Source organism: Amblyraja radiata, chromosome 15 (genome assembly GCF_010909765.2).
Source record: "Amblyraja radiata isolate CabotCenter1 chromosome 15, sAmbRad1.1.pri, whole genome shotgun sequence".
NCBI classification, from domain to species: domain Eukaryota; kingdom Metazoa; phylum Chordata; class Chondrichthyes; order Rajiformes; family Rajidae; genus Amblyraja; species Amblyraja radiata.
This window is the reverse complement of record NC_045970.1, coordinates 44,951,130-44,964,016: the sequence shown is the minus strand read 5'-3', so window position 1 is coordinate 44,964,016 and position 12,887 is coordinate 44,951,130. Positions and strand designations below refer to the sequence as shown.

The following is a 12,887-nucleotide window of genomic DNA, read 5'->3' as shown; positions in this document are numbered from 1 at the left end:
TTGTTATTCTGCTCGAGCATTCTCTTACTTTTTTCCAATTCATCCTTTAAAATGTGTGCTTTTGTGACCATTTCTTCTCTTCTTATATACTCTATCAGATTTCCCCCCAAAAGGTATTGATGCAATTCTCCTTAACTCCGTGCCACTGTATTCCATCTTCTTGCCACAGACTCAATTTACAAATTTCTTGTTATATGCTCGAGAATATCTTATTCTATGAGTTCTATTCTTGGACTCATCCACCTCGGGAACATTTCTATTTTAAGTCTCCTTGGGTATCAAATATATTCATAATATTCAAAAGCTCCATCATTTCACCCATTAGCTTTTGTCATATTAAGAGAAAAATGTGAACTTTCATGGGGTGGCACATTGGTAGAGTAGCTGCCTCAGCACCAGAGACCCGGGTTCGATCCTGAGTACGGGATGCTGACTGTATGGAGTTTGTACGTTCTCACCATGACCTGCATGGGCTTTCTCTGGGTACTCCGGTTTCCTCCCATACTCCAAAGATGTACAAGTTTGTAGGCTAATTGGCTTAGGTAAAATTGTAAATTGAGCCTAGTGTGTGCAGGATAGTGCTAATGTGCTGGAATCACTGGTCGGCCCGGACTCAGTGGGCCTACGGGCCTGACACACTGTATCTCTAAGCTAAACTAAACACACAAATTATTAGAACTCATTAAACCTCCCCATGATTTCAGCAACAAACACACTGCAATCAAGTGTAGTAACTAAAAACTTAATAACTCTTAACAACTCGATAAATTTCATAACTCTGAACATATTGCTTTCTTTGAAGATGGACACAAAATGCTGGAGTAACTCAGCGGGACAGGCAGCATCTCTGGATAGAAGGAACGGGTGACGTTTTGTGTCGAGACCCTTCTTCAGATTGAATGTCAGGGGAGAAGAAGACACAGAGATAAGGAAGTGTAAGGTTTGAAAACGAGACATCAAACGGGATGTGGATCAAGGGAAATGTAGAATAGTTCATTGTTAGCCATGAGTCGCTTATTCACCAAATAGGCATTAGCCATTTAGTCATTGACTAATATTGCTCAAAATGGGAGTGAAGCCTGTTTGTTGTTGGCAGTGCTCGCCTGCCCTGTGGTACAGATAAACTGCCAGCAGATGGCATGCAAGTCACAGTATTCCTGGCTGAAGCAGGAAGCCTTTCCCAGACGCTCCCTGTCAGAGAAACACATTTCAATATCTGGGCTACATTTACAATCAGCTTACTGCTCTGTAGACACACTGGATAAATGACAATGGTCGAAAGGCAATTAACATTTGCCAACTTTAATGATGCTAAGGGCGGCACGGTGGCGCAGCGGTAGAGTTACTGCCTTACAGCGCCAGAGATCCGTGTTCGATCCTGGCTGCGGGTACTGTCTGTACGGAGTTTGTACGTTCTCCCTGTGACCGCGTGGATTTTCCCTGGGTGCCCTGGTTTCCTCCCACACTCCAAAGACATGCAGATTCGTGGGTTAAAATTGTAAATTGTCCCTAGTATGTAGGACAGTGTTAGTGTATGGGGTGATCGCTGGTTGGTGCGGACTTGGTGGGCCAAAGGGCCTGTTTCCTCACTGTATCTCTAAACTAGACTAAACTAATCCGCAACATTATTAAAATATCTTTTAAACAATTCACACCGGTTACATTTGAAATTGCAAAGGTTGATTGGAAGATGAACTTTGCAACCATTCTCATAGTTCCTTCTGGCACAGAAATGGCATAGAGAGGGGAAGGGGTTCAAGTCTTTATCCCAGTGTCTGGGTGTCTAAAGAGCATAGGTTCAAAATGAGGGGGAAAGATTTAAAGGGGATCTGAGTTTTTTTCCCATACAGAATGTGGAAGGTACTTGGCTGTCAGCTGACAGGGGAGATGGTAGAGAGGATACAATCAGTGTTTAAAGAGCGATTTGGCCAGAAACATGGATAGGAAAGATTAAGAGGGCCCATTGCCGGCAAATGGGATTTGCCTTGATAGGCATCTTGGTTAATGTGGATGAGTTGGGCCACAGGGCCTGTATCCACACTGTCTAATGCTACAAAACTGTGGAGCATCATTATTTAGCCGATCAAGCCAGCACTGGCGCAGTTCCATGATGGTAACCAATTATCTTATCCACCAGCACGTCTTTAGGATGTAACAGAAATCTAGAGCACTCAGCAGAAAGCCTTTTCATATCTCTTGTTTCCCTCTCCCCACTCTCAGTCTGAAGAAGGGTTTCGACCAGAAACCTCACCTATTCCTTTACTCCAGAGATGCTGCCCGACCCGCTGAGTTACTCCAGCTTTTTGTGCCCATCTCCAGAGATGCTGCCCGACCCGCTGAGTTACTCCAGCTTTTTGTGTCTGTTTAATGATTTCCAACATGGGTTTGGATGTGACAATTCATTCAAGGTTCCCTGTCTTCGTGTGGGAATCACAAGATAACCAGTACATCTTACCTGTCCAGCTCAGTCCCAGATGATCTGCTACTATGGCTGTCCTTATATCGGTCCGTTCGCATGGGCTTTGAGGGCCTGCAGTTTTTAAAACAACGAATTAGGCCAACATTCCAAGTAACGTACCTAACATCCAAATTGAGGTCAGAAATCTACTCGTGCCCATATAAATGAAATAAACACGACCTAGTGGTCTGCACAAGTGTAAATCCTACCGCGATCGTTAATAAGGTCCAAATTCAGCTGAATGTAGAAAAAAAATGTATGTAAAATCAGAGTGTAGTAACAAATATGAATTTGAACATGCTGAAGAACTTCTGTAATGTTGTGTAACTGGAGGTATACAAATACCGTATACAAGTTTTATAAAAGTTCTCGTGGAAGTGTCACACTGATTCTTGTCTGACACAGAGAATTGTGGCACCACAGAGAGGATGCGGCCTACAGCTCTCTGCTTCACGCTGGTCGGCATGCTTTACTAAGAGAAAACTACCGGGATGACACTGGAGAGAACGGGGGTGGGTGGGGATTGGGGATGGGGGTGGGGGCTGGGGAGGGGGGAATACGAGACGACACAAACAACGACAATGACGACATGGCAGCTAAGGATAAGTCACGCCACAGGCAATCACAGATAGTCATGCACTAAAGATCAACAAGTCGAAAGTTTTACAAACTAGGCTTGATCTCCGCGATGCGAGCCCCTCGAGGCCCAGAAACCTGACTGCTTTCCTCCCCACCAGTCCTTTTACTGCTCCTTGTCTCACTGTAGACCTTTTCAACCTTTGATTTTAAAGGTGCTGCCTCTGGTCTCATATCTCTAGGAGACCTCGATGCAGTGGGAGGTACGCCGGCTTCAGAGAGGGATGTATTTCTCCGCGCGCCGTCTTCATCAGAGATCTCTGTCTGACCCCTTTTCTCTTCGTTGGCGCGTCGATCCGCAAGTGTTACTGCCTCACCGCTATTCCCTTTAAAATATCCAAATGAATGTTTACAACCCTCACTCGGTTGTCCCTTGCCTGCTCTCTCTCTCGATACATTTGTGGTAGTGCTGGCTCTTACCTTAACTGGCAATCTGGAATGAGATTGCTTAGACTTTACTTTCACTACCTGATCCTGCTCTAAACTGGGCTGGGAGACTGTCAGCGAGGGCAAATGAGTTTTGTCACTATTTTTCATAGGGATTCTAGACTTGGTGTCAAATTGTTTGGGAGGACCTGCTTTTGGCTTTAACTCGCTCTTCCTAACCTGCTTCATCTTGCAGGTTGTCGTTTTCTGTTCTGTATGAGAAATTGTCAAGGGGGCACTGTTTGTTTTTACCGGAAGTCTCGATTTGGGCTTTCTTGCTGGCTCAGCGGCCAGCTTGACTGGTCTTACTACATCGGCCGTTGGGGATGTCAATGAACCGAGATTTTTCTCTTCGGTTTGGACAGCTGGTTCAATGGTCGCCTTGGCTTCAGACTGACTAACACCCTGAGTGCAGTCAGCATCTGGGGTTGGGGCATCAAACTTGTCTTTATTATAGTTTACGGGCAAATCGGATCTGAAGTTTTCTATAATACATTCCTGACTCGTTGGTCTAGTCTCAACTGCAGCTACTTCTAGCACTGTATGCTCCGTCATCTGATAATCTAACAGCACAGTATCAGCTTTAACTTCAACCATCTCAGTTGCACCCGTATCTTTCTTCAGCGTCATGGTCGAGGCGGAGATTCCCATTTTAATTGGCGTGCGTGACTTCGGATCAACTTTTGCAGCCGTGGCGGTTGAGGATCTGTCCGCTGCGTTGCTGCTGGATACTGACTCCAGGCCACCTCCGTTAGCCTGGACCTTCTCGTGATCACCCTGCGGTGCCTCGAGTGATGCCTCAGCTGCGTTTTCCCCTGACTGAGGCAGTGCCGAGACTACAAGTGCGTTTTTACCCCTCTCCCCCTTGTCCCCTGACTTCCCTTCAGCGGTATGCTCACCAATTTGGAAAAATTGGAGCCTTTCTTCAACAAAATCCCTCTTGCTCATGTCAATTGCACCACTGCGAGTCATCTCAAACATCTTCCCTTCATGAAATGGGAAGGGGTTAGGCTCACTACTTGGAGTGCTCTCATCTGTCGGGGTTCTGGCTGGGGTCGTATCTGGTGTTGTCGCCTGGGACCTGTCCTCTACCGCTAAGCCATAGGCTTTTTGCTCATCCTCTCTCAACCTAGCTTCAAAGACTTCATCGTCCCCTCGGCCATTAGACCATGGATCAAAGTCAAGGCCCTTGGTGGCAACAGTTTTAAACTGGGTTGCCAATTCTTCCTCTAGTTTGTAACTAAAATACGTATCATTAAACCGGTTTCTGTCAGGATGCCTGCCTTCCAAAGTGAAGATCTCAGGTCCTGGTTTACCATCAGTTTTCCCTTCGCCTGTCTTTTCAGACGTCTGAGCTTTAGACTGCAAGGGTGTTTCTTCTTCAGCGCCTACCTTTCCTTCTTCCTCAATGACTGCAAGTTTACCCTGGCTATAGCAACGATCCCCCTGCTTCAATATCCCTTCCGTGACCCAAACATCCATCTTGGTTTCTAGCCCCTGATTCAAGGTTTTAGAGTCAGTTTCAGTCAGGCCATCATCTTCATCCTGCAGGTCGTATCCATCGAGCGAATCGACCTCGGTGGCGTCGGTATCATGGGAGAACTCGGCAGTCGTTGCTATGGAGCACTCGGTGACCGACTGGTCGTTGTCGCCGTCGGGAACCTCGTCCGCGTCGGAAGTGCCGTCCAGGGCAAAGTCCTCGTCGCTGTCCTGGGGATCGTTGTCTTTGCCGCGCTGCTCTTGGGCTTTGGGCCTCGGCGGGCCGGCCGGGTGTGCGGAGTCGTCCTGGAGTTTGAACATATACTTTTTCAGCGGGGCCGGCTGGAAGATGGACTCATCGCTGCTGGAGTCACTGTCGTTGGCCCCGGGAGGGATGGGGGAAGGTGGCTGGACTCGGATGACCGGCTCGGCCATGAAATGCTTATCGTGCATCTCCTGCAAGCTCAGCTCGGTCATGCCCAGCCCATCCTTGGCCTTGGGACAGTATTCCTTTTTCCTGATGCTGGGAACCTCCGTGTCCAAGGTGCTGATGGGAGGGGGCGGGGGAAACTCGATGTAGGCCACGCGGTTTTCCTTCTGCCGCTTATCATTCCCCTCCAGTTCACTCGGCCTCAAGGGTCTCGCGAAGCCGCTCACTTCTTTAACAGAGCCCACTCTGACCAGCTCTTCTTCCTCCTCCTCCGACTCCTCCTCGGAAACCTCAGGGATGGGACTTGGTTTTCCGTGCATGGTTGGCACCTGGGAAGCTAGTTCGTAGCTGACTTCCTCAGAACTGGGCGTTTCAGGTGTCACGGGGCTTCTACCAGAACTCTCTATCAGCGATACCTGTTCCAAGGTGTCATCCTCTGGACTGCCCTGAGGGGAAGGCGATGGCTTATGCTGGCGAACCGTGTAAAAGGTGCCCCGCGTCTCCTGCACAGTCCTACTTTCCTGACTGATTATCCGTTTAACGTTGACTTGGTGCGGGCCTGAAGGTTCTTTCTCGCAGTGTTTCCCCATTTGAACAACGTTGACGTATACGGGCAAGGACTTTATCTCCTTAAATCCTTCGATGCTCGCCAAGGGCGCTGCTTTCCCCAAACACTCGACCGGGCTCTGATCAAAGAACTCTCTCAGCGAAGAATCTTTCACGGGGCTAAACTCCAGAGAGTCGGGAGATTTGATGGGGGAGGTTTCCAGCTCTTCCCGGTAACTGCCTGGGTCCACGCTATCCCCAAGCCTGTTGGACCGACTGTCCCTGGAGCCTTTGGTCTGGATGATGGTCTCTGATACTTGATAAACCTGTTGACCCTTTTTGGTCCTGCCAAGCGTTGCGTTGGGCAGATTAGTCACCGCATCATTCTTACGCAATTTCACCTGAACACCGTTGCAGTCTTGCATCTTTGACATTGGTTTGGGCCTCTCTTCTGGAACTCGGACTGGAATCTGCGATGGGCTCGGGTTCTCTTTCCTCACGCCCTTCGCTCGCGCCTGCTCACCAGATCTCTCACCGCCCCCCGGAGCTCGCTCCGTGCAACCAGCCTTCCTGGACGGAGAGCTCACCGGGGCGCCCTGAACCTTCTTCGCCGAATGGCCGCTGCTTGGAAGGTGCTCCTTCTCCGAAGCGGGGTCAACCTTCTCCCTCGTCTGCCCCTCAGCTTGAGCGGCCTCACCCTCTTTCAGGTTGTCATGGACAAGAACGTGGGTCAGCTTGTCCTTGTGTGATTTACGGTTTGAATTCCCACAGTTTTCCCAGGTTCTGTACACCTTCCTCTCCTTGTCCGACCTGGCGTGCGATTCAGGCTCATTCTTCGACGGCGGGTTAATTTCAGAAATCCGAGCCGTGCCTTTTGCCCCGAACACCAGCTGCTTTGGGGCCGTGGCCACGGACTGAGAAACACCTGCATGGGGCGCGACTTCCACCGCCTTCTGAGGCACCGTGGTAGACGTTACAGGCTCTGTCCCGATGCTCAGACCTCCGAGACCACTCAAGTCCTTGAATTTACTGGTGTGCACTTCCTTTGCCGTGGAAATGGCCCCTTCTGCCGCATACTCCAGCTTCTTCTGGTTGATTTCCTTCAAGGAGAACTGGTAGATGGGCAGCTTGCTTTCATGCAGCCTTTTCACAGACCCGTTCAGCAGCGCTTCCGGCAGGTTTCTTTCCGCAAAGTTCGGCCTCTCCTCATCGTCCAGCTGGGTGGCGGAGCAAGGAGCCGCCATTTTCCTCAACCTGCTGTCGGCCTGGTGGTCCTGCGGGTAGGAGCATCGCGGCGACGATGACTCGCGGCTTTTCTGGTTCGCGGCCGCCTCGGGTTTGGCGCAGGCCGTTTCGTGCTTGCCGGTTTGCTTCAGGTGAAACGGCGGCTGCGACGGATCTTCGCCATGCTTGGCCTGGTGCCTCGGGTCATCCGCGAGGGCCGCGTGAGTCCTCTGGGCGGAGTCCATGGCCGCCCTCCTCTCCTCGGAGCCGCGGACGGAGTACCGGCGCAGGTACTGCTCGCCCTGCCTCTCCTGGAGCCACTCGTCGGCAGCCGTCACCTCGGCATGTCTCAGCTTCTCCGGGCTGCTGCTGGGGGAGCTGTACCCCGAGTGGGGGCTCTGCGCCCCCTCCCGCTTGCGCGGCTTCTTCTCGGGCGACTGCAGCTCGTCGTTCAGCTTCTCCGTCTTGTCCCGGAAGAACTGAGACACCTCGGTCAGCTTCTCCTCCGCCTCTTTAACCGTCCGGTCCACCCGGTCCTCGTAGGTGAGCTTTTCCCTGCCACCCTCCGGCCTGTCCTCGCTGAAGCGCATCCACACGGCGTGCTTCGGGCTGCCGGGTTCGGAAGGGTAGTGCAGCACTGCCACCTTCTCGAAACGTCCGTCGTGCTCGGCGCCGTCCGGTATCATTCTGTGCAGCCTGGCGAGCTCCTTCTCCGGCGAAGCCTCGGCCAGCCTCTGGTAATTGCCGATCGCCTGCGAGCCCAGGCAGAAGGCCTGAGGCGCCTCGGCGACCGATTCCTCGGTGTCGGAGACGTCCATTTTCTCGGAGAGCAGCATCTTCTCCGCGAACCGGTACGACTCGCCCCTCAGCTCCAAGTACTCGTCGTCGTGGTACTCGACGGACTGCTGTGTCAGCAGCTTGAGCGCCTTGTACGAGTCGTCGGAGATGAGCTGCGCCGAGCTGGGCCGGCTCTCGTCATCCTGCGACACGGGCGTGTTCACTCGCGACGACTCCATGCAGGATGGAAGAGACTCTTCGGCCGTCAGCTCCTCGTCTTCCCGCTGAGCCTGCTCATCCTGACCAGCATCAAACCTGTCGGGTAACACTTTGGCCTCGCTCTCCCCCAGAAAATCTCTCTGATAAACATACAGTTCCCTCTCCGGGTGCTTTTTTGTCTCCCTTATAATGACCTCGGTAGGGTCCACTTTATTCCCCTTTTCAATATGAAACTCAAACGTGCGTTCCACCTTTGGTTTGAAGTTGGAGTCTTTGTCACGGTAACACGACATTGCTTCCCCAGCCTTGCTGCACTCTGGAGAGGCCGATGTCGACTTGTGCTCAAACAGGCCGGCCAATTCTTTGGAAGGGTCGCGGCCCGATTGAAAAGCCTTCATAATGTCGCGAACAGACATGGTTTCTTCGATCCTTTCACTTGCTTTGCTTTCAATGCAGGGGGGCGAGTGGTAAACCATTCTCGTGGTGGTCGTGATCTGAGTCTCTTCCTTAACGCGCACTTCTTTGCTCTTCAGGCACTTACTGTCCTCGTCCTCAGATTTCATTTTAATCTGGAAAGCTTTCATCTTGTCTTTGATGGACCCAATCGGTTTATCCTCCACTTCGGAGAACATGTCGACATTTTGCAAAGGAGTCAACCCTTCGATTTTAGATTCCTGCATTTCCTCCAACGAAGGCTCGTAGCTTCTGATCACACGGACCACCTCTGTACGAGTTTCTGTAATGACTGGAGGTATGGGGACATCGTGGAAGAGAGGCTTGGGCCCAGTGCTCTCTGCACTTTGAGGGGCAGAAGGGGTCTTTTCACTCCTGGTCTCAAACCCACTGTCTGACAGAGGACTCTTGTCCTGATCGTGTTGAGAAAAATCATCGGGTGACTCCAGAATAGCTTCTGTTGCCATCAAGGCGTCGGCAAGTTTGCTCAGTTCTTTTTCTGAAGCGGATGATCGCATGGAAGGTGGAGGCATCTTCAGTTTATGTTCTGGCAAAGGCATTGTTGGCTTATGAGCCCTCTTGGAGAACATCTTGTCTTCCCCTTCCTTATTGATATCAGCTTGGCGATATTTACTATCGCTCATCTTTCCCAGCGTGTCAATTCCAAGATCGTTCGTCAAATAGTCAACTACTCTCGCCAAACTGAAGTCCTTCTCTCCGCCGTGCTTTACTTTCATTGGGACAAAAGTGCCAAAGTGTTTGTTCGCCTTCTGCTTTGCCTCCTCAATGTCATCACAGTCGAACATAACCCATTCGCCTTCACCCGAAAGCTCCCCATTCTTCCGAGCTACTTTAACGCCATTCTTATTCTCCGTCAGCCCGTCCTTCTGAAGGATCTCGCTGACTTTCACCAGGTCTTCCTTCACCTTCTCCACAAGCTTGAACGGCTCCTCGCTGTCATCCTCGCTCTTCCCTCCTTTTGCAGAGGCTTCCGACTGGAAGGCCTTGTCGCTTGCCGAGTCTGTTTGCAGGATGGCCGTCATCTTCATCAAGTCCTCCTTCATCTCGGCCACGTCCTTCAAAATTTCCTGGCTTGAAGACAGAGAGGAGGCAGATGACAGCTTCAGTGCGGAAGGTGCAAGGAACAAAGAGGTCTTCAGCGGGGACATAGTCTTGGTAAAGTGAGACTGTGCTTGTGTTCGAGACTCCGTGGTCAAGGATTTTATCGGAGATAACAATGCAGCGGCTGACTTGGTTAACGATGTGGTCTCAGAGAGTCTTTTCAGCTGCGGTTCGGATAACACATTGACAACAGAGTACACAGGGACGGTGATAGTCGGCGAGGTCACAGACGTGGTCACGGATGATGGCCGCATGGAGTACAAGGAGCCAGCGGAGGGCAATCTGATTGTCTGGAAATTGGAGGGGGCTGGTGAGGCAAAGGATTTCAGCGGAGCGAACGTGACTCCGCTGCTGGTTGCGTGGGCCTTCTCCACTGCGTTCTGCACAGCCGGGACGCAGTTGTTGGCCAGAATGGCGGCCGGGGCCTTTTCGGGAGATGAAGCAGACGCTTGGCTGTTGAAGAAAGCCGCCGCCGAGGGATACTTGATCGGCGACGCCAACCCGTTAGCAGAGACTTGTCCGTTCGTCGAAGGGACCAGCTTAGATGGAGAAAAGGACACGGGCGCCAATCCTTGGGTTGCGTCCACAACAGATTTAACGAGAGACGACCCCGACGTCGACATTGATTTCAAAGGGGAGGACAGAGCCGTGGGCGCGGTGGTGATTATGGACTTGAACGGCAAGGTGGAGGAGTACATATTCATGGTGGCCTTGGGGGAAGCTGGTGGGGTCATGGTGATGGACGATCTCTCCAGCAGCGAGCCTGCCGTCGATGCTGGCGACAGCCGTGAGGAAAACAATGACGAGGTTAGTCCTTTTACAGAAGATTCAGGCATTACTGACGCTTTCACTGGTGAAGAAATCAAAGCAGAGGAAGATTTAACAGAGTACTGAGTCTGCGTCACCACAGTTTTTATAGGTGAAGATGTGGATTTAAATGATCTAATTGGAGATGCTAAATCACTCATGGATCTTACTGAGGAAGTGGTGGAAGCTTCTAAGGTTGATCTGATGGGTGAAGCAGAAGAAACAGACCAAATTGACTTTAGTGGGGAGGCGGTAGGCGTGTTGGACGTCGAACTTGAAAGAGAGGTGATCCCAGACTTTGCTTGGCCAGCCACTGAAATGGGGGCTGTAGCCCACGACTGGAAGGGCCTTGTTGAAAAGACTGGCTTGTACGAGTATGGTGTGGGAACAGTCCTGGTGGTTCCTGTACTTCGCTCAATGATTTCTTAAAAATTCCAAAATAAAATCCAAAATGCAAAGAATAAAGAATTTTCAAAAATAAAATCCAAAATTAAAAAACAGGACAAATTAAAGGAACGGAGAGACCAGAAAAAAAGAGAAATCAGTCAGTAAACCTGGTTAAACAGTCAGAAGACAGTACAAATTGTTTAAAAAGATGCAGGATAAATTCAGTGAGAACAGTGATTCTTGCTTCAAAAACAAATATTTTCATTTGCGTCTCTTCACATGCGTGACGGCCAACGAACGGCAAAGCAATCAAAGCGGCAAATGAAACGATACGGAAAAATGAAATGAAACGACAAAAAATGGGGTCGAAAAGACAAACAAAACACAAACATGTAACAAATGGTGTGAAACACAAAGGAGATGTATTTTTCACCATACGACTGACTGGTGTAATAGCAAAATCTACCAGTTCTGCTATGCATGCCACCAGGGGGGAAATTTGGAAAACGATTTCAACTTATTCACCGTTATTACGATTGAAACTTATCTCTAATATCAATTGATGGTGAATGGTAAAAGAATTAGAGGAATCAATTAGTCTTAAACCCACAATAATATTCAGTAGATGTCACTTGACGTGGAAACTCTGCTGCAACAGAAGTGGTGCCAATAAACTCATCTGTCGTGAGTCAACGTGACACAGCGCCAACACTGACTGTCGTCAAGACTTCCTTGTGCACCAGTGCGATTTAAAAGTCCTCTCAAAATTACAGCCTCACAACCAGTTTGAAAATGACCAGACTATGTCGTCCCCCCTGCCTCTCGCTTTCTCTCTCTCCGAATTAAGAAGTGTTGGCTTCAAGTTACATTTCAGATTTTGAAACAAAATCCAAAGCCAATGGACCAAGGCAGCAGCCAGGGAGAGCTTCACTCTCAAGAGTTGATGACTTTCACTTAAGATTCAAACCAACTCTTGCCACCCCATCAAATTGATGCGAGTGATTAGTTTGAAACAGAGTAAGCGAGATCATCCGAGCATACTTTCATTCCCAAATCAAAGGTCACTATTAATTAACTGGTCAACATCATATTCCAATTAGACACAAAAAGCAGGACTAACTCAGCGGGTCAGTCAGCATCGTTGGAGAAAAGGAATGGGTAACGTTTCTGGTCATCACCTTCTTCAAAGCCAACGATGAACCGTAGTGGGCTCCTCCATTCCTTGATCATCTCTGCTGGCTTTGACTTTTAAACACGTGTGGGTTTAAACTAAATAGTGGGGGGGGTGGAGGGATTGACAAATTGGGAGTATAAAGATGTAGTTGAAGGGGAAGTGAGTACAGGAAAAGTTACAAAAGATTCCCGAATTAATGGGAAGGAAAGTTTGAGAAGGGATAAGAGTAAGGTCAGGGCCAATTGCGAGCGGTGCAAGAGGGGAGGTGAATACCGAGGTCAAAGTGTTGTATATGAATGCGCGAAGTATAAGAAATAAAGTGGACGAGCTTGAGGCTCAGTTAGAAATTGGTAAGTATGATGTTATGGGAATTACAGAGACATGACTGCAAGAGGGCCAGGGCTGGGAATGGAATATTCAAGGGTTTACCTCCTATCAAAATGACAGACAGTTGGGCAGAGGGGGTGGGGTAGCTCTGTTAGTGAGGATTGAAATTCAGTCCCTTGCAAGGGGTGACATTGAAACAGGAGATGTGGAGTCAGTATGGATAGAACTAAGGAATTGTAAGGGTAAAAAGACCCTAATGGAACTAACCTACAGGCCCCCAAAGAGTAGTCTGGATTATAAGGTGCAAATTGAATCAGGAGTTAAAATTGGCATGTAGTAAAGGTAATGCTACGGTTGATATGAGAGATTTCAACATGCAGGTAGACTGGGAAAATCAGGTTGATACTGGACAGTGTTTCCAC

General features: G+C 49.6%; 1 protein-coding gene across 39 annotated transcripts in view; it reads right to left on the bottom strand.

Annotated features, from left to right (window-relative positions):
• The window catches only part of ank3 (ankyrin 3), a 523,147-nt gene that overhangs the window by 23,623 nt on the left and 486,637 nt on the right, over positions 1-12,887 (bottom strand). For 33 of the 39 annotated variants that reach the window (XM_033034307.1, XM_033034304.1, XM_033034328.1 and 30 more), the window contains 2 exons: positions 4,420-11,001; positions 2,456-2,530 (listed from right to left, as the gene is read on the bottom strand). In XM_033034307.1, the coding sequence (XP_032890198.1) occupies positions 2,456-2,530; positions 4,420-11,001 (6,657 nt within the window). The remainder of the gene's footprint in view (positions 1-2,455; positions 2,531-4,419; positions 11,002-12,887) is intronic. The other 6 variants (XM_033034332.1, XM_033034333.1, XM_033034334.1 and 3 more) reach the window with 1 other exon arrangement.